The sequence below is a fragment of the Pelodiscus sinensis genome, chromosome 5, assembly GCF_052426305.1.
Source record: "Pelodiscus sinensis isolate ZL-2025 chromosome 5, ASM5242630v1, whole genome shotgun sequence".
Lineage (NCBI taxonomy): Eukaryota > Metazoa > Chordata > Testudines > Trionychidae > Pelodiscus > Pelodiscus sinensis.
Genome location: NC_143056.1, coordinates 58212857 through 58240758, shown reverse-complemented (window position 1 = coordinate 58240758; position 27902 = coordinate 58212857). Strand labels below are relative to the sequence as shown.

Below are 27902 nucleotides of genomic sequence, written 5' to 3'. Positions count from 1 at the left end.
ATAGCCTGTTTTATTAGCCTTTACTCATATGGCTTGTCTTCCATCACTTTGGATACAGGTTGCTCACCTCTGGATCCTTTTGTTTTTCCTCGTTCTGTCTATACATTGGTGACCAAGATTGGACACGATACTTCAGTGGAGTAACCGGCTGGAGAGAAGAGCTGTACTAGCACCTCCTGTGATTTGCCTGTTAAGCTGCTGTTAATGATCAATAAAATCTCTATTCCTACATCTAGGTAATTAATAAAGGTGTGGAAGACCAGGCCCAGAACAGATTCCCATGGAACCCCACTTGATATCTCCCTCCAATCTGACATCATTCTGTTAATACTTGCTTAACCAATTATCTATTAAATAGATACTGGTTCTGTTGGGCCTGTATTCCTCCAGCTTACTTATCAGAATGTCAGTTGGGACTGTCTCAAAACCTTGCTGAGGTCTAGGTATATGACATTGACTGCATTCCTGCTATAGTGATAGGTAATTCATAGTGGTCTCTCTTCCTTTATCTGCATGCTAGAATGTTCACTGCTTCTCATCAGTGGTGAATGCACTTGCACACCGTCACAGCCCATTTAACAAGGATGTGCTGTTAGCTGGTGTGTTTCAAAGCACACACATCTTCCCTAAAGCTGTCTAAGGTTTCACCTTTTGAATGGCAAAACAGTAAACGACAAGAGATGCAAATCTCTACTGCCTTCCTTTATCCTGGGGAAAATGGAGTTAGCTCATCTTCTCATTTAAGTTAGCTCATTCTCAGGCCCTAGGGACTCTGTTCTATGGGTCCAGAGTTCTTCAGTACTCTCTCTGCACCAGGTGGCACTAGAAAGTATAAATCAAACTCATGCTACCTAGAGGTCCCCCTGACAAGGAGAATCTTCAGCTAGCTGCTCACACCCTCTTTCTGTCCCTGTTTTGCTGTCAGAGAAGCAACCAAAGATCTGGACTAAGAATTTTTGCTTATCAAGATGTTCTTGTTCAAAAGCACATCCTTAATCCTTTAAAGAAAGTTTAAGTGTTTCTGTGAGAAGTATACAGTCACCATAAACCACCAGTTCTTTTGCATAACCATATGTATCCCTCTTGTGGTATCATATGTTCCTTGTACGCAGATTGAAGGTACAATTGGCCTTCAGTTACAATTGCATTTCCAGCCATGCAATTAAAGTCAGAATTGGACCCTTTTAAATTAAGATATATGATCCATAACCTAGGCCTGATTTTAGGCGGAGTAGCCCGCTCCTTGTGGCAGATGATACAGAGGTGGTATTTGTGTACTTTGAACAGTGTGTGGAACTATCAAAAATGATGTGCATAAAAGGGTTTAATAGCATGCAACCTAACTGTTTCAGTTTAGAGATATGAAGGAGAACAGTGTGACCATATTTAACTTGATTACACATAAGAAGCTAATGGGTTGAGGAAACCTAGAATACTGAAGGAGCTGATAGAGGAGGTATCTGAGCCTTTAGCTATCACCTTTGAAAACTCATGGAAGTCAGAAGAGATTCCAGAAGACTGGAAAAAGGCAAATATAGTGCCCATCTATGAAGAGTGAAATAAAAACTACCCAGGGTCAGTTTGTGCGCCAGGGAAGATAATGAAGCAAGTAATTAAGGAATTCATCTGAAAATATCTGGAAGAAAATGAGGTGATAAGTAACAGCCAACGTGGATTTGTAAAGAGCAAATCCTGTCAAACCAAATCGGATAGCTTTCTTTGATAGGATAAGAAGTCTTGTGGATAAGGGAGAAGCAGTGGACATGGGATACCTAAACTTTAATAAGGCATTTGACACAATCTCACGTGACCTTTTTATCAAGCTAGGGAAGTACAACCTAGATGGGGCTACTGAAAGGCAGGTGCATCTAGCTGGATAACCAGTCTGACGGTACATCTAAACTATATCCCTCTTTCAAAAGAGGGATGTAAATTAGACATATCAAAATTGCAAATGAAGCCAGGATTTTGATGACTCTGACAGTCCCTTCCAGTTCTATGAAAGAGCTAAAAGTTAAAGAGAAAATTAGTGCATCATTAAAATGAAGACTACTATTAGTTCTAAAACATTAGATCAAACAGATGATGAAAATGGGACTATCATGTAAACAATTTGTACAGTGCAATTCCAAAATGGAAAAGAAACAAAACATTCAGCAGTTTGTCAGTCATTGTAGCAGAGATTATTCACCATTGGAGAATCCCCTTGTATCTGCATCTAGGGATCAGCTCTGCCTAGTCAGACACCCCCTTCCTTCATCAAGGCCCTTCTTGCTTTCTTGTTATTGCAGTGTTCTGTGGCTTGACCCACCAGCCAGGTCACTATGCACTCACCTCCCCACCCGCCAGCCAAAGTGAGGAAGTCTCGCTAGAGTAGATGTCCAGGTACTTTTCCCTGAAAGTCCACTCATTCCAAACTGTACCACCTTCATACGGCTGGTACAGGATCCTAGGCCTACCTGTTACTCTGTGTTCCAGCCTAGAGACTCTACACTTAATAACCAAGTTCCACAGTGTTTCAACCTTTGCTGTCCTTTCCTAGGCTCCTTCCTACTCTGTCCTCACAGGGCTGCCTTCTCCAGGTCCCACATGGGTAACCCTCTTCCCTCCTAGGTCCAGATCCTAAGGCTGTTTGTCTGCCACTAGGCATTCTTTTTCCCACCTCTCCATACCCAGAAACTGACTCCACTCTTTTACCCTTCTGTTAGCCCTTCCTGGTTTTATACAAGCCCTGTCTATTGCTGCCCAGATGGACTCTACCTTTAATTAGTGCTTGTTAGTCAAGTCTAAGTCTCCTTCCAAGTGTAGCCTACTAGATTGATTAGCACCTTCTGAGTCACTTCAATCTCTTTATGGGCGGTGTGTGATGAACAGCCCCCCCAGACAGCAACCAAAGTAAGCAGCATAAATACATTCAAGAAGGGATATGTTTCAAAATCCTACATGAAAAGGACAGTAAATTGACTTGGAGGGGTTAGGGAGAAGTTCGAGGATGTTTCCAGAGTGAATAAAAATTGGCTATCTTCTTTTATCTGATAGACATCCTGTATTTAGCACAGGGAGAGCCATAATATAGAAATCTTCATTAAAGTGAGCAAACTGTGGCACCAAGGCTGAATAACTTTACAAACCAGCCTCTCCTATATTTGGCATACAATTCTGACCCAGGAGAAAGAGGCTCATGTTGCATCCATAGGGAAAGACTTAGGGAGACTTCTCATTGTAATTTTTTAATTGGTGCAAAGATTTCAGATCTGGAGTCCACCTTCCTTAGTTGGCACCTTCCTGTTTGATAGCACCAAAACCCATGTCTGACAGCTGCCTCTTCATGATACTGATTTTTAGGTGGATTAACCTGTCAACACCTCCATATGGGTAATATGCAACTTGAAAATGTTTTCCCTTTAGCAATATATGCTGCTGTGTGCTGGGGTTGTGCCTGCTGTTTCCATTTTGCCTTCTTATTAAGCATTGCTTCAAGAATATGCTGTTCTTCTGAACAAGAGGAGGCTCTTGGAAGAGAATATATTTAAAAGCACTCAAACAGGTTACATTTTATTTTCAGATTGCAATCGGGGCTTTTTTGCGGAAAAGCGCATCTAGATTGGCCACGGACGCTTTTCCGCAAAAAGTGCTTTTGTGGAAAAGTGTCCTGCCAATCAAGACGCGCTTTTCCGAAAATGCTTTTAACGGATAACTTTTCCGTTAAAAGCATTTCTGGAAAATCATGCCAGTGTAGACATAGCCCATGTGATTAAGTACTTCGCTGGATTGGGGCTATTATTCTATCGCTGCAGGATGTTTTGAGGTTGAACTAATTTATGTAAAAGGCTTCCAAGTCCTGGGATGAAATATTCTATTCAAATAAATATTGTTAGTGTGCATCTTTGCTTGCAAAATAATCTCATCTCACTGATGCAACAGAGTAGCTACTGTCATTGATATCACTTATGTAAACAGGCCTGATTGGAACAGGAAAGCTGAATAAAAACCTATCCTCTTATAAGACATATTTATGTCTCTGATAAGAATGCTTCAACTCACTTTTCAGATTCAGAGGGAAACCTGTGTCAAAACAATCAGCTGCTACAGATAACACTGACCATGCACAGAATTATCATCCCTTCTGAAGATGTACTCCGAAAACTAATTGGTCTATATCCTTTATAATGTTCACCTGTAATTATTAAGGTAAGGTAATGCAGAAATATATAGATAGAATCGTAAGTAAAGTGTATAGGTCAATATTAATAAATTGGTGCATTCATCTCAGCATCTCATGATTACTAAGAGGCTAAATTTAGTGCTTAAGAAAAATCTTACCAGGTTTGTTTTAAAATATAAAGATGTGATCAGTGAACTAAGAGAGAAGGTAGGTGGAGAAGGCTCCCCAGCAGATTACATTGCAATCTCAGACCCCATATTTGTAATTATTTATAAATGGAAAGATCTTCATATTATGCTAACTTAGTCTATATCTGAAAATCATTGAAAGATATGCAGTAAATCTTGGATTATCTTCTCTATACAAATAAATGATCAAAAAATGAAGTGGGTAAATTTTTTTTAAACAATCCCCAGTCTAATTATAGAGTTTTAGAAACTTAAAAGTTTTGTGAAAATCTCTTTCCACAAAATGACTTATCAGACAATCATAAAAAAGATGCTAAGAATATGAATACTGGCACAACTGCTCTCCCTTATCAAGAGAATTCTTAGATATGGAAAATACTACTTAACTCTGTTGGCTTTACTGGATGTTCATAATTAAGAGATTGTAACCTAATTAGGGACAAATCTTGAGAGATACCAAGAACTTATGAGTCAGATATTTACTTGGTACAACTTGTTTTATTTAGTACTTTTCCTCCACAACTCTAATTTTTATTGTCTTCCAGTTATCATAGTTGTACAAAACAGACCTGCCATGACAATTAGTAGTCCCACTACACTAGATACTTGCATCATGCAGGAGCCAATATATCAAAGTTATTTTTTGGAATATAGAATAAGTGGCATTTAATTTAGGGTCCTGCATTCCCTCAGATATAACAAGATAGGGAGCCACTATTTACAGTGTAAATCAAGCAAATAGCTAATTTACAGAGGCAGCTTGCTTCCAAGAGTCAAGAAAACAATCCTGCTTTCAATCAATAATAAAAATAGTTATCTACAACTAGGGATGTTAAATATTGGTAAATTGAATAGTCAAGTAACCTCGTGAATTCTTATCAGTCAGTTGACTACAGGCAGTCCCCGAGTTACGCGGATCCGACTTTTCCGCACTTACGAACGGGGCTTTCTCGCCCTGGAGCTCGCAGGCAGCGGGACCGCCCAGAGCGCAGCGGTCCCGCCACCTCTACCTCCGGGGCGAGAAAAGCTGCTCCGGGTGCCCCTGGTCTGCTGGAGACGGTCCTCAGCAGACCAGGGACACCCGGAGCAAAGCCGGGGAGGCACGGGACTCTGCCGCCGCTGCTGCTTTGCTCCCGGTGCTTCTGGTCTGCTGGGGACCGTCTCCAGCAGACCAGGGACACCTGGAGCAAAGCCGGGGAGGCGAGGGGTCCCACGCCTCTGAGGCTTTGCTCTGGCAAAGCCGGGGAGGTGCGGGACTCCGCCGCCGCTGCGGCTTTGCTCCCCATGTCCCTGGTCTGCTGGGGGGGGGGGGGCGCAGCTAGTGCCCCCCCCAGCAGACCAGGGAGACGTGGAGCAAAGCCCTGGGCCTGTGGTAGAGCAGGTGGGGCGCTGCCGGTTGGTCCCGCAGCACCGCTCCTTGGCGCTACTGGACCAACCCAGGAGCACCCCAGCTGCTCTGCCCCAGGCATCTCCAAGTCAGCCGCTGCTGAAACTGACCAGTTGCTGACTACAGGAAGCCTCTGCCCTGGGGCTTCCTGGAATCAGCCGCTGATCAGTTTCAGCAGCAGCTGACTTGGGGATGCCTGGGGTTCTTAAGTTGAATCTGTATGTAAGTCAGAACTGGCGTCCAGATTCAGCCGCTGTTGAAACTGATCAGTTTCAGCAGCGGCTGAATCTGGAGGCCAGTTCCGACTTACATACAGATTCAACTTAAGAACAAACCTACAGTCCCTATCTTGTACGTAACCCGGGGACTGCCTGTATTCTATAGTCCCAAGGAGCCGGGCTAGCAGCCAGTGCACTCCGGCCCCACTCCGGAGGAGTCTCCTGCCACTCTGCACAGGGTACCAGGCGGGAGTTGGACTGCGAGGAGAGCCAGTTCAAAAACCAGCTCCTTTCACAGACCAGCTGCCTGTTGCCCTGTGCTGCTGCCTCTGATATAGAGGCAACAGTGCAGGGTGGCAGCAGCCCCTATGAGGGGAGGAGAGGGAAATGCCTGTAGTCTATAGCATTAACCTATAAGCTTTTGCTTATCAGATAATCAGTTAATCGACTATTACATCTCTATCTACAATTGGAGTAGTATCTTTGCTGGTGAATGCAGAATTGGGTCTGTCTGTCTGTGTCTGTCTATATAAGGGGTTTTTGCTCTATAGTAGTAGAAACAAAGAGAACTTATTCCACACCAACACAAATATACCATGAGATCAATTCTTCAGTAAATAGTTGAGTTCAAATTTGCTTCAAGCTGTGGCTAACAGACCCCACTCCTTTCTGATAATTTTTTAAAATAATGGAACAAAATAATTTTTTACATCTTTTCACTATGAAGTTGGGCATTCTGCAGTCAGGGATGTAATTACTGTATATATGCAATCAAAATCTGAATTTTTTGGTAAAAAATGATGCAGTAAAGAGCGGGGATCATTGCATTTTACTAATTTTTTTTTTTAATTTGGGGGTTTGGCAAACTTCAGTTCCCAGGCCAGCAGGACAAACCGCTAGCATGCTGTGACATTTTATGTACCTGGATTGTCTGCAAGCACAGATCTCCTCAGCTCCCGTTGGCTTCTGTTTGCTGTTTCCAGCCAATGGAAATTGCAGGAAGTGGCATGTGCTCCTATTGGCTAGAAATGGTGACTCTCAGACACTGGGAGCTACAAGACTCCATGTCTGCAGATGTTCCAGATAAACAAAACATCCCAACGTGTGAGTGGCTTCTGCTGATGAGCTGGGACCAGAAGTTTGCAAACTGCTAATATAGATTCGGCTTATGAAAGGGTGATTGTGATTTTTAGATTCTTTTTAACTTGGGGTAGGGGTTCAGCTTATGAACAAAGAGGCTTATGATCAAGTATCTATGGTAGTTTGTGAATTTTTAACTTCCACGCACACAGACTTCACAGCCAGATGTAAATATTTGCAAAGCCAGTGGTAGAGTAAAGCAGATTTGAATGGCTCAATTAATCTAGGTTTTGAGGTATTTGAAGTTGCCTTCAAATTTCCAGCTTTACTGGTTTTCATGTCTCAAAATTACATGACCAGCTCTGGTTAATTTGCAGTTGATTTGGTCATATTTAGGTTTGATCCGACCTGACCCTCGGACAGTCTGTAAGTTATCTTCTTTAAATAGGTGCACAATATCTCAAAATGATGCATAAAAGGTCTGCAGGAGAAAAATATCCATAATGCCCATAATCAATGTTCCCTCATCTAATTTGTATATCCATGTGTAAAATGAGGTTTTTATGTGCACTGAGGCGTATGTAGATGTGCATCATCAGCATAAATACATTCTGCTAGCCGTGGGCACCCTGCTGATCACCTAGGCGGCATTTGAATCTCTCCTGGATGGCCGCCCAAATCCAATTTACAGTAAACACTGCCCATAATATATCTTTCCTGAACTGATCTTCCATAGCTATAAATTACCATTTATAGAATAAAAGTAAATATTCTCTTTGGAGTTCATAAATTTATTTCAAACTTCAAAAATATTTCTGCCCAATGTTATCTCCGGTAAAGCAAACAGTTAATGGGCAGTTTTCCATAAAAATGGTCCTTGATTAATTTAGTACTAATTTTATAATCTTTTGTTTTGTATTTTAACAAGTTGTATGAATGGATAAGTTCTAATGAAAATTGGGAAGCAAATTACCAAGAAACAAACTAAAAAGCAAAGGTTCATTTAACTACTTCACACCTCTCAGCACTTGATGAAATATGTCAGTGCTATTTATAACTATCCTATTTATATCTGTCCTTCACTAACGATTTCAGAAGAATAATATGCATCACAGCTCTGAGCCAATGTCCATGGAAGGCAATGGGAAAGTTCCACTAGCTTTAGTCAATAAGCATTGGATCAGGCCCCAAGAAATACTGAACATACCAAGTTTCTGCTCATGCATGAACCACCATGTTATCCTTAACAGTGCTCTACATATCTGGATGCTTTAGAAAAGAAATCATCCGTGCTTTGTGTAAAGATATGCTATTTCATCAGGTAAGAATTTTTTACATACTATATCTGTGAAAGCAAATAAGTAATACAATGAAATGCTATAGCTACTGTTCAAGTCAGTTATGTGATTCAACAAATAAAAGTGACTTTGCATTTCTAAAGTTAGCATTCAAAAGAGGAATGGGATTCAGTGGCCTTCTGCTTAAGAAAAACATTAAGGATCAATGAACAATGGCCAGATGTCTTGTATAAGTACATTAAAATCAATGGATGAAATCAGCTCAATTTTCTTGGTGCATGATTATGAGCCTGATCCTCCAAAAACCTAAGCACCTCAACTTGTATTGACGTCACTGAAAGTTGAGAGTGACTAGCAATTGGTTGAATGGTGCCCTATGTTACCATACAGTTTTCTCTTTCAAATAAAGCAATGCTGGATATTGAGACTGTGTCAGTATGAAACACAACTCTCCATTGCATTTAATAGGGAGCTCCACTTAATCAATTGCAGTGCTGCCCTTGGAAATTTATTTCCTTTTCCTTCTGTTACATTTAATTTAATGGTTGCTATGTTGGTTTAAAGATTTTTTTTTTTAAATTAAAGAATAAGCATTTGACAAAAGTGTTTGCATAGGACTAATGCTTTCATCAGTACTTAGACCAGGAAATAACTGATAGATGCTGGCAAATGTTGGCTTTTTAATAGTGTCCATTTTATTACTTCAAAAAGAGGTGCAGAATAATTTGGTACTTACAAGACATTATGGAGTACATTTTCAAATTGCGCACATGTAAAATTAACTGATGTACACACCTACAGGAGTGTACTCATGTTCATTTATTAGAGAAAACCCAGGTATTGTATGTATGTGGCTTACAAGTCAAATAAGCTGAATGGAAACATGAGATGGAATATCATTCACAAGCCATTGTTTCTCAGGAAATACCTTGTACTTGTTAAGGTAAGCTATATTATCTATAACATTTCCTAGTTCTGGCTTTGTAGACCCGGGTGGCTGAACTGGAGGTGTTAAGGGAGTTAGAGAAGTACATGGATGAGACTTTTCAGGAAAAAGTAGAGTGATTACACCTCTAATCAGACAGCCTCTGTACTCTTGAGGAGGGTGAAAGTCTCAGGGAAGGAGAACATCCAACCAGAAATGATACCATAGTTGGGACCCTCCTTCCAGATGATATGGTATCCTCTTCTACTGAAAATACTTGCGGGGGGAGGGAACACCAGCTATTAGGAAAAGACAGCTGTTACTAATGGGGGATCTGATCATTAGAAACATAGTGGAGGGTCTGTGATCATCGTGAAAACCACATGGTGGCTTGCTTGGTACGAAGATTGTGGATCTCTTGAGACATCTAGGTAAATGTATGTGTAGCGCTGGGAAAGATCTGATGGTCATGGTACATGTAGATACCAACAACACAGGAAAGGATAGAAGAGAGGTCCTGCAGGTTAAATTTAGGCTACTAGGTAAGAGATTGAAATCCAGGACCTCCGTGGTAGCATTCTCTGAAATGCTAGCAGTTTTCATGTGCAGGGCCAAACAGACAGGCAGAGTGTCAAAGCATGGATGAGATGATGGTTTAGGGAGGTGGGATTTACACTTATTAGAAACTGGGGAAACTTTTGGGAAAGGGGGAGCCTATACAGGAAGGATGGGCTCCACCTAACCCAAAATGGAACCAGATTCCTGGCACTCGCAATTAAAAGATCCTAGAGAAGTTTTTAAACTAAGGGCTGGAGGAAAGCCAACAGGTGTAGAGGAGCATATGGCTCAGACAAAGACATCCCTTAGGGCTGTGGTCACCAACCCATCAATCGCGATCGACTGGTCAAAAATGTTGGGAATCAATAAGAAAGGGATATAGAATAAAATAGATAATATATTATTGCTTCTATATAAATCCATGGTACACATCTTGAATATTGTATGGAAATGTGGTTGCCTCATCTAAAAAAAAAAGGTTTATTGGCATTGGAAAAAGTTCAGAAAAGGGCAACAAAAAAGATTAGGCATATGGAATGGCTGCCACATGGTGAGAGATTAATAAGATTGGTACTTTTCAGTGTGGAAAAGAGATGACTAAGGGAGGATATGGTAGAGATATGTAGACTGACTGGTGTGAAGAAAGTGAATAAAGAAGAGTTAGTTATGCTTTCCCATAACACAATAACTAAGGGCAACCAAATGAAATTAATAGACAGCAGATTTAAAACAAAACAAAAGGAAGTACTTCTTCACACTATAGACAGACAACCTGTGGAAATCCTTGCCAGAGCATGTTGTGAAGGCCAAGACAATAACAGGGTTCAAAAAAAGAGCTATATAAATTCATGGAGGATAGGTCCATCAATGACTATTAGCCAGGATGGGCAGGGATGGTGTCTCTAGGCTCTGTTTGCCAGAAATTGGGAATGGGTGACCAAATAGATTACTTGATGATTACCTGTTCTGTTCATTCCCTCTAGGGCACTTGGCATTGGCCACTGTCAGAAAACAGAGTATCGGGCTACATGGACCTTTGATCTGACTCTGTATGGTCATTCTTATGTTTTTACGACAGAGTTGGTAGTGTCAATCCAAGTGTTTGATTCTTGTATTATAAACTCTGTCTCTCTGGATAGAACAGTGTACTCTGAAGCCAAATTTAAAATCTGAGTGACCAAAGGAGAATATAAGTAATAAAACAGACTGGATGTTTGCCTTGTAGCATTACTGGTGTTTCAATTACAAAAATAATCAGCAAACTTCTTTATTTTATTATTATATTTTCCATTCTCAATAGGTATTGGATAACAGAGTTCTGGATCATGTTCAAAATGGATTCTAGTCTAACTAAAACCATGGAGGAATTTCAGAAATTGGTGAGAGTTAATGGTGAGGAGTTACACTGTCATCTAATTGACACAACTCAAATGTGAGTGTCAACGTTTTAATATGTTTGGAAAACAAAACAATATTGCCATCTCACATCCCTAAAATGATAGCAATCAATCTCCAACATCTAGACAAGGAATATTTCCATGTGCCCTATATTAACAATGTACAAAAAAAATCTGTTTACTAAGGGTGATGTTTACCTTGTGCAGAGATCCAGCATGTGATAATTTAAGTCCCATTAGTGCTCTCAAAATATGTCTTAAGTTTAACTTAATTGTTGCTGATATCTGATGCTGATCTTCTGAAAGGGTGAACTTCATTTGAAGGAACACAGAAGACTAAGGGAGGAAAGGTTTGAAAACACTTAATTCCTTGAAAGGGCAGCCAGAAAGGAGAACATACTTTTACTCGGAGTGTACATGAGATAAAACAGTGTACTTTTTTTAAAGCCAAAGTTCAGATTTCTGGGGAGACAATATAAAGTTCATTTCATTATCTCTAATTCAGGGATAAGCAATAAGGGCATTTTGCCAGGGTATCTGGACTATGGGAGCTGTGAGAAGTAGAGTCCCTGTCTGTGCCACTTCCTGCTGCTCCCATTGGCTGGAAATGGCAATCCGCAGCTGTGAACGGCTGTATCTACAGATGCACAGGTAAATAAAGGGGTTAGCCTTGGCGAACCACATCTGGGCCACAAGCTGCTTATTGCCTACCCCGGTCTAATTCTAAATGTTATTTTATATTTTTTTTCTGGTCTTACTATCTGCTCAAGATTAGAGCCCAGAACACCTAGAAAAATAAAGTGCACAGGAGCTGTATCTCACAGGGCTCTCTCCTGAGAAGAGATTTGTCCCATTGTTAAATAAGAGTGAGAAACAGGCAGCAGAATTTGATCCACAAGTCATAGCTGTTCATTGTGAATAGACTTCTATATGAGATTTAGTTGAGCTGCCCAGGAAGACAATAAGGGGCAATAAGAAGGTATAATGGACTGATCAAGACCTGTTGCCACTGGAATCAGAGGCCATTGACTTTAATGGGACTGAGCCTTGATCCAATGGATACAGCAAACAGGAGAGTTAGACACAGCAATATTGAGGAGATGTCACTATGACTGTATTCTGTTTCATACTGTATTTTTACTATCTTTAAAGGGTACTTTACAAATGCATGCTAAAAACATTCAGCAGGGCTCTTGTCATAATCTCTTTTATTGGACCACCTTCCAGTAAAAGATATTACCTCACACACCTTGTCCCTCTAATATCTGGGACCAATATGGCTGCAACTACCATGCATATGTCATTTTATCCATCCTTCATAATGAGTATAAAGAAATTGCTCTTTTGAAATTCAAATCATGCATTGGTTTTCATTTGCAATTAATCATGCAACTGATGCCACCAGGTTTTGGGGAAATGTAAATTAATTTTTCTGCAGAAAGCAACCTCACTTAGTGTACATTTTTTTTTTCATAAAAAGAAATTCCCGGGATTGGTCCCGAAAACTTACACAGCGGATAAAACCCAACACCAGTAAGAAAAGGAAAGTCTCGCTTCTCTTTGATCATCTAGAACCAGAAGAGCTATCAGACCACCTCACCTATCTTGAATTTAAGTCCTTCCGAAGAATATCAGTAAGTGATCAGTTTTTGTCCAGGAGAAACAAAACAATTAACTTTCTCTGCATGCGGTTAGATTCACTTCCATCCTGATCCTTTGTTTTTGTCAAGAAGCTTTTGTTTTTGTCAAGAAATGTGTGCGTTGGGTTGGGAGAGCTAGCACTGGATGGAGAGGACAGACAGTTTGACCCTCCTTGTATTCAAAGAATAGGTTGGTTCAGGAAGGTGAGGTTGAAGAACAGTGTTTAAAGTGATAGAAGTGGTATAGAGGGTTAGGGAGACTGGAGAATGGAGAGAGCAAAGCACTGTAGGAGGGATACAGACCTACTATGACAGCAGAGAGTCATTGCAACACTTCTTCACAAGGGTTCCTGGACGATCCTGAAATACTGAAGCAACACTTCGTTTTAAACAGGCCAATTGGAGCTGCCCTGTCTTTTTTTTCCCAAGTTTGTCACAACATTAAAGAAAAGGCCAGTATTGTTTGATACTCCTTAGCTGTCAAACAAAAGAATGCATAGCAGATTCAAAACAGCCAGGAGGGGCGGAGTGTTTGTGGGTACAGTTTATCCTTTCCCTGCACCCGAGATAAGGTGCACAGCTAAAAGAACAAAGAGACTCATTGTTTGGATGGTAGCACTAGAAACTGAAGTGTAAATTTTGCAGTTAGAGGGATGTTGAACAGGTTGCAAAAAAATCTCTCCTAGTCATGCACTTTATTTTAAGCTTCAGATACATGACTCCTCATATGTTATGTTAAAATTTAACAGCCTTGGGACTGAAGTCATGCATTTACGCATAGGGTCCTTCCCGTAGGCAGTAATAATACTTAATGCTTATATAATGCTTAACATTTTCAAAGCTCTCTGCAGACACTAATTAATGATTAATGGGAATAACAAGTATGATGCACAGTCACAGCCTTGGTTCCTTCATAGTTTTCAGCCAGTTTCTTAGCTGTGTGATATGAACTTAAAATTTAGTTCACTGGAACCTTGGTAAAGAAGAGAGAGTGCTTTGTCCATTAAACAATATAGTTCTTTAACTCCTCGCAGAATACCTCTCTACTATTGTAGCTTAAGATCTGTCACTCTTATGGGAGAGAGTATGCAGATTAGATGATGTAATGCTAACAGGAGTATAATTATTCATAGATTCATTCTAACGCTAGAAGTTACCATCAGATCATTAATGTTTATCTAGTATTTCCTGTATTGTGTCCAATAGCCTGTGTCTGACCATGGCGTAACTTCCAAAAAGGCATTTAGTCTAGAGAGAGAGAGAGCGAATGAGAGAGAATGAGAATCCACCACTTGTCTTGGTAGTTTGTGCCAGAAGTTAAATTACGTTTGATTTTTTTTCACTTACCCACCCACCAACTTTTTCTTATTTAATTTGTTTGGCTTTAACTTCTAGTCATTCTATTCAAATGTGTTAATGCCCATGTTTAATTCTCTGAGCATGTCCAGTTATCATGGCAAAAGGTGCTGGTGTTAAGAACAATTGGAGTTGTGATGGAATGGTGGGATAACCCATGTGTGTGTTTGCAGGGTGTGATGATCTCTGTAGGTCTTAAATATTGAAATAGCCAAACCATTTGAATTTCAGGAGAGAGATAGAATGAGACATTTTTTAAGATTGCATACTGGTAAACTCTGTTTAACAGTGTTACAAGAATTGGGGTGGTTTCCATTTCAGAAAAAAAAAAAACCATTTCACGCTCTCTGAAGCAAGTACTCAGAAATCAGGTCTATGAGATTTCACTTGCTGAATGCCCCCAGCATTTGGGGGGACAATTTTGCCATTTGAATTCCACTCCTATATAGTTGTGGGATGCAACCTTGTAACAGGATGGTTAATAGATTCCCAATCATAATTATCTAGCGAAATACCAAGATGGGCTCTTGAATGACTGATACTGAAATGCTCCAAGCTGAAAACATCATTGCTCCAGTGCTACAGTCTAGAGCAAGAACAAAATGACCTTAGAACTCAGATGTCCCAGATGGGCATTTCTGAATCTAAGCTGTTTTCTGTTATTTCATTCAGCCTTTGACTTGTTCAGTTTGGGTCAGAGGAACTGTGTTTGTTCTTAAGACAAATGCAAGTCACAGATGAAAAGGCATGTTTTACTTTGAATGAAATTAACGTTTATTTGCTCTGTGCAAAATTACTTTCCATTCCAACTTTGTTAAATAACCTTGACGATAAATGCAGACACTAACATTCTTCTGATGTCTTGTCTAAGACATATTTAAAAATGTGCCCAACATTTATAGGGAAACCTTCTGGCCTTTTCCAGGAAGAACTACTTCTGGTAACCAAGATAATCTGATCAAACTTATTTGTTATTATACTTAAACCAATACAGAGGCAATAATTATATAGTTAAATACTGAAAAAATTACTCGGCTCTGTAGAGTGATTGCTTGGGTTCCATGTTACTACCAAATCTGGCTTTGATCCAAAATTCAAACAGTGCCTATGAATACTCTGTAATCTCACAGACAACTCTGCTTATTAGTGTTAATATTTCTTCCATTTTTAATTTAGCAAAGGGAACAAAGCAAGGTTGTCATCTCTGCTTTTTTACATGGATTTTAAACTCTTAATAGCACTTATTAGTTGAAAGATAAGAGAGAGGCTGTGTGGAACATAATGCAGCCTTATGAGCTGACAATTTATTACTTTGTTACAGATCCATCTTCTCCAGTTTCTGTTCTTATTGGCTTTCTAAAGAAATTAAAATTTCCACTCAATACAAAATCAAGTCAGAATTGATGTATGGAGTGTCAATCTGAGTCTATTTTTTCCACAGTTTGGATTGTTCCAGGATTAATCAAATACTTGCATATTAAATGATTCTAAAGTATTGTGGAAATTCAAAAGGCTAGACATTGGTTCAACAAATGGAATCAGATCTCTCTCTTGACCTTGATGAGCAAAGTGACTATGATAAAGATGAGCATTCTTTCTTGATTGTTGTAACAAGTGCAAGTGATCCCTTACACTTTTGACCATATTGTGGTTACATTTAAATAAGACATTGTTGCAAGTTGTATGGCAAAATAAGAAGTCACAGGCCTGATTCTGAATCTATGTTGACTTCAGTGGAATTGCTCCTTTTTTTGCACGAGCGTAAGTGAGATCAGAATCAGTGCCTCAAGGGAAATTGGAGAGAATTTAAGTTTCTAAAAGCTAAATCATTTCTCTAAGGGCTAGATTGAGTCATTACCCTCACTCTAACTTTCCTGGGGTGAATCCATGAAATTGTTGAAGGTGGGACAAGTACATGTGCCTCTCTTGCCAATCTGAGTTATAACAAAAGCTGGAGCTTCTGTGTCAGAAGGCTTGAAGCCAGACTGAGCATTCTAGGCCATGCCAGTTGGGAATGCAGGATTGAAGGGCCTGTATTTCTCCCCATTCTTGTTCTCTTGCCAGTTTGCCACTAAGATTGGTGGACCCCTGGGGGATGCTTTTCACCCACCTCCTGTATTCTCCCTCAGACTGACATGAGTGCAGGGTTCAGACACAAACAGCCTTGGCAAGATGCACAGCCACATATTGCAGGCTAATGTAAATTAAAGGCATCTACGTTAGGCAGGGCTTCTGCACCTTTGTATAGTTAACATGAGTGGTGACTGTGAGATGGCTGTAATATTTGGTTAATTCACCTCCGTGGGTTTCCTTTGGAATGGGTGTATAGTGAAAGACAGTTTGGGGAGCATCTCTACCTCCTTGTGCTGAGTGGAGGTTTGGGATAGGGGAAGATTCCCACCACATAGATAAATATATAACATGTGTTTCATTTACCAAGAAGATCTGTATCTGCACACAGGCACACCAACTTTTGGATTATGTTTAATTTTGTTGCTGTTATTTTTTTAGTTCTCAGATTACCAGAATTACATTGTAAACAGCTGCGTAAAGGAGAATCCAACAATGGAAAGGTCCATTGCTCTTTGTAATGGTATCTCCCAGTGGGTGCAGCTCATGGTACTCAGTAGGCCAACACCACAGCTTCGGGCTGAAGTGTTCATCAAGTTTATTCATGTTGCACAGGTCAGTTTCACTTTGACTTTTTTGTGTTTGCATTTTCTTTGAAGCACTCAGCCCTTTAATTATTCCTCCTTCACCACTACTTGTACTCTCCAATGGGGTCATCTGGGAGGGAGAATTGGCAGTGGTCTCTGTTTTTTACCAAATGCTCACATATCACCTTCTCTTCAGTGGCATAAGTCTTCTCCCTGGAGGCCTATAATGCTGACCTGTTTGCCCAAAGCAGCTAGATTTCCTTTTGAACCATTCAATACTTTTCCTTCATCTTCCAGCGGTGTCACTATTTAGGGTATGTCTACATTGCATTCCTCTTTCGAGAGCGGAATGCAAGTGCAGACACCCAAAATTGCAAATGAAGCACGGATTTGAATTTCCCACACTTCATTTGCACAATCACGGACCGCCGCTTTTCCGGAATAGCATCTTTAGAGACAACAAATGTGGTCCCTCGTTTTTTGAGAAGCAAGGGTTATTTCAAAGGAGGGGATTTCTGTTGAAATAACCCCGCGGGGACCGCGTTTGTTGTCTCAAAAGACGCTATTTCAGAAAAGCAGCGGTCCGCAATTATGCAAATGAAGCACGGGAAATTCAAATCCGCACTTCATTTGCAATTTCGGGTGTCTGCATTTTCATTCCTCTCTCGGAAGAGGAATGAAATGTGAACATACCCTTAGAGACCCTATTGCTGGAGAATTACTCTGATAAAGAGAACAATGCACCTGTTCAGAAGAATCTTGAGTCTGAACATGATTAAAATCTTACTTTTGCACTGAATAGAGGTGTCCTTTGGAGATTCCCCCTGCTCGCAGGAAAAAGAGACTTTTTGTGTAAAGAAAGAGCTCACCCACCACTCTCAACCAATGCTTGATTATAAAAATGGAGTAGGATTGTTTAAAAATGGTTGTGATGCTTATAAGAAGCGCACAAAATCTTTTTCAGGGGAAAAGGCAATTCACCATGTTTATTGCAAAAACAGCGCGTGCGCATGCTCGCACGTGCATGTCCTGCAGCTGGCATTATAGTGGTGCTTCTGGCCAGCATAGTGACCAGTTAGGCTGGGTACAAGGAAGGAGCCGGGTTCTGTCTGCTAGAGTCTAATCCTCCAAAATTGTCTTCATAGGACTAACCTAAGGCTTTATGGCTTCACACCCCACTTTTATGGTTTTGATTCCCAACTTTAGTCTATGGGCTTTGCAATGTCATGTTAGAGTCATGTAATTGTTGATAGGTGTTTACCTCAAGGCTGCTTCCGTTGTCATGCTCCATCAGATCCTGGGAGTGACTGCAGCTGGTTTATCTCATTCACAGATCTCACTCACAGGTGTATGCCTTTTGCTTTAGAGTCAATTCTGCCCCTCTTGAGCCATCCTGAGTTTGACGGGTGCCTGAGTTCACACCACCTAGTTATCCATGTTGAACATCTGGTGCTGGAGTCTTCTGTCTTTTGTCTTCTCACATTCCTCAGTTACACAAAGGACAGTTCATTTTAGAGAAAGCAATTTCTCTTAGAAAGGAACAGGCAGGATGTTCTTACAGACTTAAAAAGTTAAAAAGACGATTTGTAAACAATTTATTACTAACTTATAAACAATTTCTTACTAATTTATAATCCCAAATATAGAATACATTTTAATAACTATCAGTTGCTATAAAAAAGCTTGTGAAAATAGATCCATATAACGTGAAACAAAGCTATAAAATGAAGCCTATGTAATGACTACTATGACGGGCCTACATGGTATCTAAGTATGATGTGCTAGAAAGGAAACTGTTAGGAACTCCATAGAACCTATGGTACCCAGAACCCCAGCTAAAAATGAGAAAATATTTAGGATGTATTACATTTCACAATTTCAGACCCTAAGTAATTGCTGTTGTTTATCAATACAGAAGCTCCACCAGTTGCAGAATTTCAATACTTTAATGGCTGTTATAGGAGGCCTCTGTCACAGCTCCATCTCCAGACTCAAAGAAACAAGTTCTTATGTTCCTCATGAGGTCAATAAGGTCAGTATGGCTCTCATCAGTATCATAAGCATACAGTATAGATTGGATAACATTCAGACAAACAATTTTTAATGTTTTCCCAATTACATTTACAGATTAAAAGATTCCGAATATATGATGATGGAAATGGGGGAGGGAAGTGAGGGGAAATTAGTGACTTTAGGCTGTATATTTAAGGCTATCTAGTTAAAAATCAGCTCACTTTGTGAAGCTAAAATCTGAATGATTAAGTGCTTCAGAATCGGAAAATACTGATTAATTGCTTTTTGAAAATAGTATGAAATGACAGTAATATTTGTGTAAGCAGTTGTATTGTAGGTTTCCTTTGAAGCCAAAAGATTTAGACTGTTAGAGTTACTTTGTTGCTTGCTGGTTTGGCTTTTTGGAGAATAAATGCAAGTCAGTGAACAATAACATGGGCTGTCCCCATACCACCTGAAGAGATGACAAGGTTCACATGAACAAATGATGAACAAAGAAAATGCAATTAATTTTGCTACTTTGTTTTCTTTAGGTGTTTAATGAAATGACAGAACTGCTCTCATCTTATAGGAATTATGACAGTTATCGACGTGCTTACAATGAGTGCACTAACTTTAAGATCCCAATCCTTGGGGTCCACCTGAAAGACCTAATCTCCCTTTATGAGGCCATGCCAAACTACTTAGAGGACCAAAAAATTAATGTGCATAAACTGCAATCTCTGTATAACCACATAAATGAATTAATACAACTCCAGGAGATGATCCCTCCCCTAGAAGCTAATAAGGATCTTGTTCATCTGCTCACGGTAGGTTTGTAAGATCACAGAATCACATCTTATTTTGAATGGCTTTTCACGCATTTCTCAAGGGTTTAAAGCTAAATATATACTTTTTTACAGCTAATATTTAAAAAAAAAATCACAGGATTTTGGGGGCATGGTAGGAGTTGTACAGTAGTCCCAGTGAGGACATGAGTTAAAAAGAAAAGTAGTGGGAGCTAAAAGGTTAGCTTAACTTACCTGGCAGCATAGGAAGAGGTGGTTGATAATACAGGTTGTTTGGTTGTCTGCTTGGGGTTATCTCTATGGGATGGAATGAATACATTTGTCTCTGCTCTTCTACATTAACAAGCACCTCCTGCACACTTTCACTAAGGAGGCAGTAATTAGGGGCAGAGTTGCCTTTACTCCCTGGATGCTCTGGGAAGGATAAAAGATGCTAGAAAAGTCTTAAAAGTGCAGTGGAGAGGTTTGCTGTGCCTGTTATTCATAGTAGTTGCTGTGTGCTTCAACATGAGAAAGGGGAGGCATCATGTGATGCTGTTGGCATAAACGTACCTCAGTTCTGAGGGATATCGCGCTTTTCTTTGTGAAGCTGCTAGATGGTACCAGTAAAGATTGTCTGCAGTTAGCGCGTGTTGCTGGTGGTTCTTTCAGAAATGTCTACTCCAGGACAAATGTTACTTCTACAGCAGGGACAATATCCAAGTTAAGTAAGGGATATGGATGGTTCTTAATAGCCGTGTTTTAGTCACAAATGATTAAAGGTCTAGAAAAGCTGACTTATGGGGGAAGATTTTAAAAACTGGATTTATTTTAAAGAGAAGACTGTGAGAAGAGACATAATTATTTTCATACATAAAAAGTTGTTACAAGGAGGAGGGAGAAAAGTTGTTCTTAACCTCAGAGGATAGGGCTAGAAATAGTGGGCTTAAATTGTAGCAAGAGAGGTTTAGATTGGACTAAGGATGTCAAAATGTGGTTACTTTTTCCTAACCGAGTAGTTGTTAGATTTTTTTTTATCGACTACTAGATTAGTCGATAAAGATCGCCATTGCAGCGCTCATTCCGGCTTGCGCCGGGTCCCAGCAAAACAGTGTAATGCTTGACATGTAGAGTGGCGGGGGGGGGGGGGGGTTATGAGGGCTCACCCATTGCCCACGGGAGCAGGGACTGACCTGGCATCTTTGCGCTCCAGGTGCTCAGTCCCTTAATATTTCAGATCTGCAGCTGGGAAGGTGGGGGGAATCTCCATAAGTGAAGATTTTTAAGAGCAGGTTAGACCAGGGCTACTCAACTTTGGAAGCCCCAGGGGCCACAGTGATACTCACAGCACATGCCAAGGGCTACAACTTAAGTGTGGTTGCATATACATGCAAATATATATGCAAATAGCTTCTTTCACAATGACAGGCATGAATACAAAGCACTTCTCACAATGCCCCGGCACTTCCTCCCTGGGCGCTAAAAATGTTGATATCCTATACCCATCTGTTCCAGCCAGCTCCTCCCCGCCTGCTTGCATCTTTCAATACTCACCCCACCTTGGAAATGCCTCATCATTGTGGAGCGTGTTCCCAGAGGAAGCCATGTTCAAAGGATCCAACCCGCGGGGCACTTGTTGAGCCTCATGTAAACCAAACCTCACTGTGGGCTGCATGTGGCCTGCGGGCCACGTGTTGAGTAGCCCTGGGTTAGACAAACACCTGCCAGGGATAGTCTAGATAATTCTTAGTCCTGCCTTTGAGTAGAGGGGAGCAGACAAGATGTCCACTCAAGGCCTCTTCCAGCCTGTATGATTCTAAGATGCTAGATGCTCCTAGAGTGTTACAAAACTATGACGAATTTTTAATACATATTTGCTTTTCCCCGGTTGTGCTGTTTATTTTTAGCAGCTTTCAATTTAACAAGATGGGCCAGTTTTGCTTTCAGTTTACAGACCCTGTTTCAGCAAAGCAATTAAATACATACTTCAAGCAGAAAGTAGCTATATCACTGGGACTGCCCGCGTGCTAAGGATGTTACATTTAGATTAATTAACTAACAGACTAGGCGATGGGATTTCCATCAACAATTCAATTAGTCTATAAGGGCGCCTCTGCCTGCTGGGCTCTTGCTGCAGTTCAAAGCGGAAGCCCCACAGGGAGCGCAGGGCCAGCAGAGGAATACTGGAGCTCTTGTACATAGCAAAAGCAAAATCGCAGCAGAAGCGGCACAAGCAGAGACTGCTTCAGACCATGCTCATGCTGTTTCCTACTGTGCCTCTATCGCTCCTCTTATTTACTAGAATATTTTCAGAAACAAAGGTGAAAGGGGATGCAGATAAGTTCTTTTTAAATTCTTGCATATCCGGTGCAAAAACAGCCCCTTTTTAAATAGTGGTAACACCAGGGTTCTTGCTGTGAATAAGCAATCCCTATCTTCTGGCTCTGGCATGTACTTACCCTGCTTTTTCTGATCCCAGCTGGATTTGATTAATTTGAAACTGCAGATTTCAAGCTGACAGTACAGACTGAGGTGAAGGGCAATAGCATGAAGCTTAAGTTCCCACAAAGCAGCGCAACCACATAGTTTCCCATTAAGCCCCATGCAGGGCTCAGGGATGCATCAGAGGATTCCTCTTCGCAAGCACTGAAGGTGTTGCAGCTGGTAGGGTAGTGCCTCTCCCTACTGTCCCCAGTAGGGAGCAGCCATGGCTGGTGGACAAGTGCCTCTGCCTGCTGGCCCCAGCAAGGAAGCTGCCATGGCCAGTGAGGAAGCACTCCTCCTTGCTGGCCCTGGCAGCTCTGTGCTAGTGCAGGTGGGGAAGCAGCCAACACAGCAGGTCGAGCTGCAAAATAGTCATGTTCATACACACTAAGGCAGCACCTCTTGCTACGGTTTTACAATCTAAGTATGTGATGAGACAACAGGTCATACAACAACCAGTGTGGGGGACAAAAGGGAACAGCAAAACAGGTCTCATTATTGCCAGAAGCAGTGGTCACAGAACACCAGCTATTTAGGAATGTGCTGCCTAATTTCAAAGCAAAGTCTGCAGAGATTAAGTCTGCTGCATTAATGTATCTACTGGTCACTCTTTCTTGACTGACAGCTCAGGGCACCTCCATGCACTGCTGCTTGACAGCCTTAACCTCACCCATAGGAGGGGAGGGGAGAGGAGAGACAGCCTGTCACAGTACTGCAGCAGCAAGCCTCTGAGCCCAGGTCAACACTTTTGGGCTTGTACTAAAAACAGCTGTGTAGGAAGTGCCTGTTCCAGCTGCCCTTTCCATGGTCTCTGGGAGAATGGTTTTTGCAGGCATCTCCCCAGAACTGAGCATGTTAAGGACAACATGTACTTCAGAACGTTCTTTCTGATTGACTAGCTGGACCCAGCCTGGAGGGCGAGGGAATTGCTTTGGTTGCATGGCCCTGGTGGGCACTTTGGGCACAGTGGAGGGACAGGTTGGTGAGGCGGTAGCTGATGGGGTGGCACCGTGGGTCTATTGTGCAGCACAGAACGGAGTGGAAGGGGCGGGTGCGTTTGGACCCTTCACACACACCCTGACTTCTGCCCATACAGATACAGTACTTATCGAGTGGGGTAAAGTATTTTTCTGATTTCTATAACAGGCCAAAGGTAGAGAGCCCCTGAGAAACCAATTAAAAATGGATTCCCCTACACGAGGAAGAGCATATGGAAATCAAGAGATACTATGTCATATCCACAGATAGCCAACTCAGCAAGAAACTCAGTAGTCCTTGAGAACAACTTCCCCAAATATGTGGATATCTCAGTAGTGCTAAAAATGACCTATACAGCTTCAATTACTTTTCTCCTTTTTTTTTTTTTTTTTTTTTTTTTTTTGGGCATGCAGTGGGAAGGGGGGGGTGAGGAAAGAAAAGGTCACAGAAGTCTGTGGGAGCCATATCCATTCGGAGAGGCTAGTTAAATATAAGTCTAAAGAAAGAAGTAGTCTGTGTGTGGCATACTTGAATAAAATCTATATTGAAATTAATTCTAAATAATTAGAATATTGAGAAATAAATTTGTTGCACAAAAACCTAATTTTGGACTAAATTTTTTGGATAGTTATTAAAGACAAATCTACCAAAATAGAGTTTGACTCACAAATACAGATAGGCAGACATCTCTCAGGGATGTAATAGAACCACCATTTTAATATCATCGAGAAAACAGATTATCAGACCACTTATTAACTCACACAGTTAGATGCAGATAGCTGATTGTGCTTGTGTTCGTTTCTCAGGCAATGGAGACTACAGACTGATGTTTGGAAATGCGCCCGTTTCAAATTGCTATCAGCAGCCAGGCTTTGAATGCATGTTCTCGGAATGCATGTTTTTGTAGCACAGCCTTTAACAGTTAGTTCACCAGTAAGTGGCAGGTGCACCAGAAACAACTAAACCCACAGAATAACAGCAACTGCTTAGAGACTAATCTAGTTCTGTGTTTTTCAGCTGTCACTTGATCTTTACTACACTGAAGATGAAATATATGAGCTGTCATATGCACGAGAGCCAAGAAGCCACCGAGCTGCAGTAAGAGTCTTTCCAGAACCTTAACCTTAACCTTGATTTAACAACATATTCATTTCATCGGTGGCAGACACTTTGGTTTAGGCTATGGCTCATTAAAGAAACAGACATGTTTGTGGTATATTGTTAGAAACAAATAACACAGCGTGAAGCAAAATAGTAATATCTCTTTTTATGGGCCTGCGTCTCCTCTCATTCTGATGATGCCAGTGTAACCCCATTTATTTCAAATGATATACTTGAATTTAATACAGCCGGTCCGCGACTTACAAATGCATCGACGTACGATCAGCCGCACTTATTACCAGCCTCCCATTAAGCACGGCCCGGACTTATGAACAGCGATCCACACTTACGAACAGCGCAGTCCCATTGAAATGAATGGGGTCCGACTTACGAACACATCGAGTTACGACCAAGTGCTTGGAACGTAACTCGTTCGTAAGTCGGGGACCGGCTATATGTGGTGATTTATACTAGCATTAATGACAACATCAGGCCCCTGAGTTGTCGCATTGATAGTGAATTCTAATTCCGCTATAGCATCAGACCTCTAGTAATTCCAACAATCTGCCCCGGGGCATTTTTATAATTTATAAATTTTACTTTTTTCAATTTTTCTTTTTATAAACATGAAAAAGAAAGCAGCTTACCATGACACTCAGGGCATGCAGAATGTTAGTCACTTTGTTAGCCCGCTCGTTGCCTTTACAAAAGAGAGATTTGTTGATGCTGAACCAAGTAACAGCACCCTGCCATTCCAGTTGGTTAGCCAGCCAAACAAATGCCTTAGGACTCTGCCAGCCTTTATTTTGCCTTACAGGTAAAACTTGATACACCCCCATTTCCAATCCCCTCCCCAGAAGAGCCTTCACCAGACACTGTCACCAGATTCTCACAAAGCTTACCAAGTCCACTGACTCCAGAGAGACCGAATAGACCAGCTCTTCTGAGGATTCACACTTTTACTGTAATATTAGAGCGCTGAGATGAAGTTACAGTAAACCCAAGAATAAGTTTATTAAAAGTGAACAGGCTTAACTGAAACTGCAAAGATAATAGAAACAGAAAATGGTTACAAATGAAAGTATAGCACTTTCTGGTGACTAAGATTTAACTTGACAGGCTGCCATCCTTGTTTGAGTTTCTCTCCTAAAGTTGCCCCTCAGCATCCTAAACCGAGAATCCACGAGTCCGAAAGGCATTGGCATCTTTGCTCCTTTAGTGATGAATGCACAAAGCGTCCTTCCCCACCTATGTTCAAGAAAACCTTTGAAAAGTATTCTTTACCATCGTCCTCAGTCAAAGTTCTTCTCTGCTAGCATGCAGAAGTCATGCCATATTATCTTATCTATGCTAAGGCTGTTTTCTCATCCTTCTGTTAATCTGCTTTTCCTGTTGACTTTTGTTTGGCTTTTACAATGCTGATTAGAGACCTAAGGCTGACAGATAAATCAACATTCCATTCACTAGATAAACTTTATCTATCAGGCATGCCTAGTTTACACATATTTTCAGTATACACTCACAACTGTCTAATGGTGATGACCAGTATGAAAGAAGTATTTTTTTCAACTGACACCTGATGCAATATTCTTTCCAGAGAAGCACAATGACACCAATCATAGAATCATAGAATAATAGGACTGGAAGGGACCTCAAGAGGTCATCGAGTCCAGCCCCCCGCCCTCAAGGCAGGACCAAGCTCCACCTACACCATCCCTGACAGATGTCTATCTAACCTGTTTTTAAATATCTCCAGAGAGGGAGATTCCACCACCTCCCTTGGCAATTTATTCCAATATTTGACCACCCTGACAGTTAGGAATTTTTTCCTAATGTCCAATCTAAACCTCCCCTGCTGCACTTTAAGCCCATTACTCCTTGTCCTGTCCTCAGAAACCAAGAGGAACAAATTTTCTCCTTCCTCCTTGTGACACCCTTTTAGATATTTGAAAACCGCTATCATATCCCCCCTTAATCTTCTTTTTTCCAAACTAAACAAGCCCAGTTCATGAAGCCTGGCTTCATAGGTCATGTTCTCTAGACCTTTAATCATTCTTGTCGCTCTTCTCTGTACCCTTTCCAATTTCTCCACATCTTTCTTGAAATGTGGCGCCCAGAACTGGACACAGTACTCCAACTGAGGCCTAACTAGTGCAGAGTAGAGCGGCAGAATGACTTCACGAGTTTTGTTTACAACACACCTGTTGATACAACCTAGAATCATATTTGCTTTTTTTGCAACAGCATCACACTGTTGACTCATATTCAACTTGTGGTCCACTATGACCCCTAGATCCCTTTCTGCCATGCTCCTTCCTAGACAGTCGCTTCCCATCTTGTATGTATGGAACTGATTGTTCCTTCCTAAGTGGAGCACTTTGCATTTCTCTTTATTAAACCTCATCCTGTTTACCTCTGACCATTTCTCTAACTTGCTAAGGTCATTTTGAATTATGTCCCTATCCTCCAAAGAAGTCGCAACCCCACCCAGTTTGGTATCATCTGCAAACTTAATAAGCGTACTCTCTATCCCAATATCTACATCATTGATGAAGATATTGAACAGTACGGGTCCCAAAACAGACCCTTGAGGAACTCCACTTGTTATCCCTTTCCAGCAGGATTTAGAACCGTTAACAACAACTCTCTGACTACGGTTATCCAGCCAATTATGCACCCACCTTATCGTGGCCCTATCTAAGTTATATTTGCCTAGTTTATCAATAAGAATATCATGCGAGACCGTATCAAATGCCTTACTAAAGTCTAGATATATGACATCCACCGCTTCTCCCTTATCCACAAGGCTCGTTATCTTATCAAAGAAAGCTATCAGATTAGTTTGGCATGACTTGTTCTTCACAAACCCATGCTGGCTATTCCCTATCACTTTATTACCTTCCAAGTGTTTGCATAGGATTTCCTTAATTACCTGCTCCATTATCTTCCCTGGGACAGACGTTAAACTGACCGGTCTATAGTTTCCTGGGTTGTTCTTATTCCCCTTTTTATAGATGGGCACAATATTTGCCCTTTTCCAGTCTTCTGGAATCTCCCCTGTCTGCCATGATTTTTCAAAGATCATAGCTAAATGTGTTAGGTGCAGTGAGTTTGTCAGGCCTGATGGCCGATGCTGTTTCATGACCTTGATTTCTTTGCTTCTAGGTATTGAGGTCTTATAAAGTCACTCATAAGTTTTTTTTAAACTGATCTATTGTTAATCAAAATACATAGGGTGTAATGTAGCAGTACTGGGGAAATTACTGCTGTTCCTGGTAAATGGGTTGAAACAACAATAGTGTAAAAAAAAGGGGGGGGCATGATATAAAGACTAACAGCTGTTATAAAGGAAAATTATGCATCATCAATTGCTAGTAGAAAAAGCCTGTGACCAAGTCCTTCACAAAAGACTGCTGAGTAAATTAAATAGTTATGGAGTGGGACACGCAATATTGTGAGGAAGCAGAAACTCAGATTAAAAAAGAGAAATAAAGTGGTCACTTTGTTTTATGGCAAAAGTTTAACAGGATGCCACGGCTCCATACTAAGACAGGTGGTGTTCAATATATACTTACTGAGCTGCAGCAAGGGGTAAAATATAGAGTAGCAAACTACAGATGACACAAGTTTTTAAGCTAATCAAGACAAACATCATGTAAGGAATTGCAGAGTTAGCCAATAAGGGTGGAT

The 27902-nt window shown here is 40.9% G+C and overlaps 1 protein-coding gene across 3 annotated transcripts in view; it reads left to right on the top strand.

Moving 5' to 3' along the window:
* The window catches only part of RASGRP1 (RAS guanyl releasing protein 1), an 84948-nt gene that overhangs the window by 32418 nt on the left and 24628 nt on the right, over positions 1 to 27902 (top strand). For all 3 annotated transcript variants that reach the window (XR_012903418.2, XM_075927038.2, XM_075927039.2), the window contains exons 3-10: positions 4052 to 4162; positions 8302 to 8359; positions 11120 to 11251; positions 12697 to 12850; positions 16724 to 16897; positions 18785 to 18901; positions 19416 to 19691; positions 24129 to 24209. Coding sequence is in view for 2 of the 3 variants with exons in the window: in XM_075927038.2 (XP_075783153.1) it covers positions 4052 to 4162; positions 8302 to 8359; positions 11120 to 11251; positions 12697 to 12850; positions 16724 to 16897; positions 18785 to 18901; positions 19416 to 19691; positions 24129 to 24209 (1103 nt within the window). In the remaining variant the exon portion in view is untranslated. The remainder of the gene's footprint in view (positions 1 to 4051; positions 4163 to 8301; positions 8360 to 11119; positions 11252 to 12696; positions 12851 to 16723; positions 16898 to 18784; positions 18902 to 19415; positions 19692 to 24128; positions 24210 to 27902) is intronic.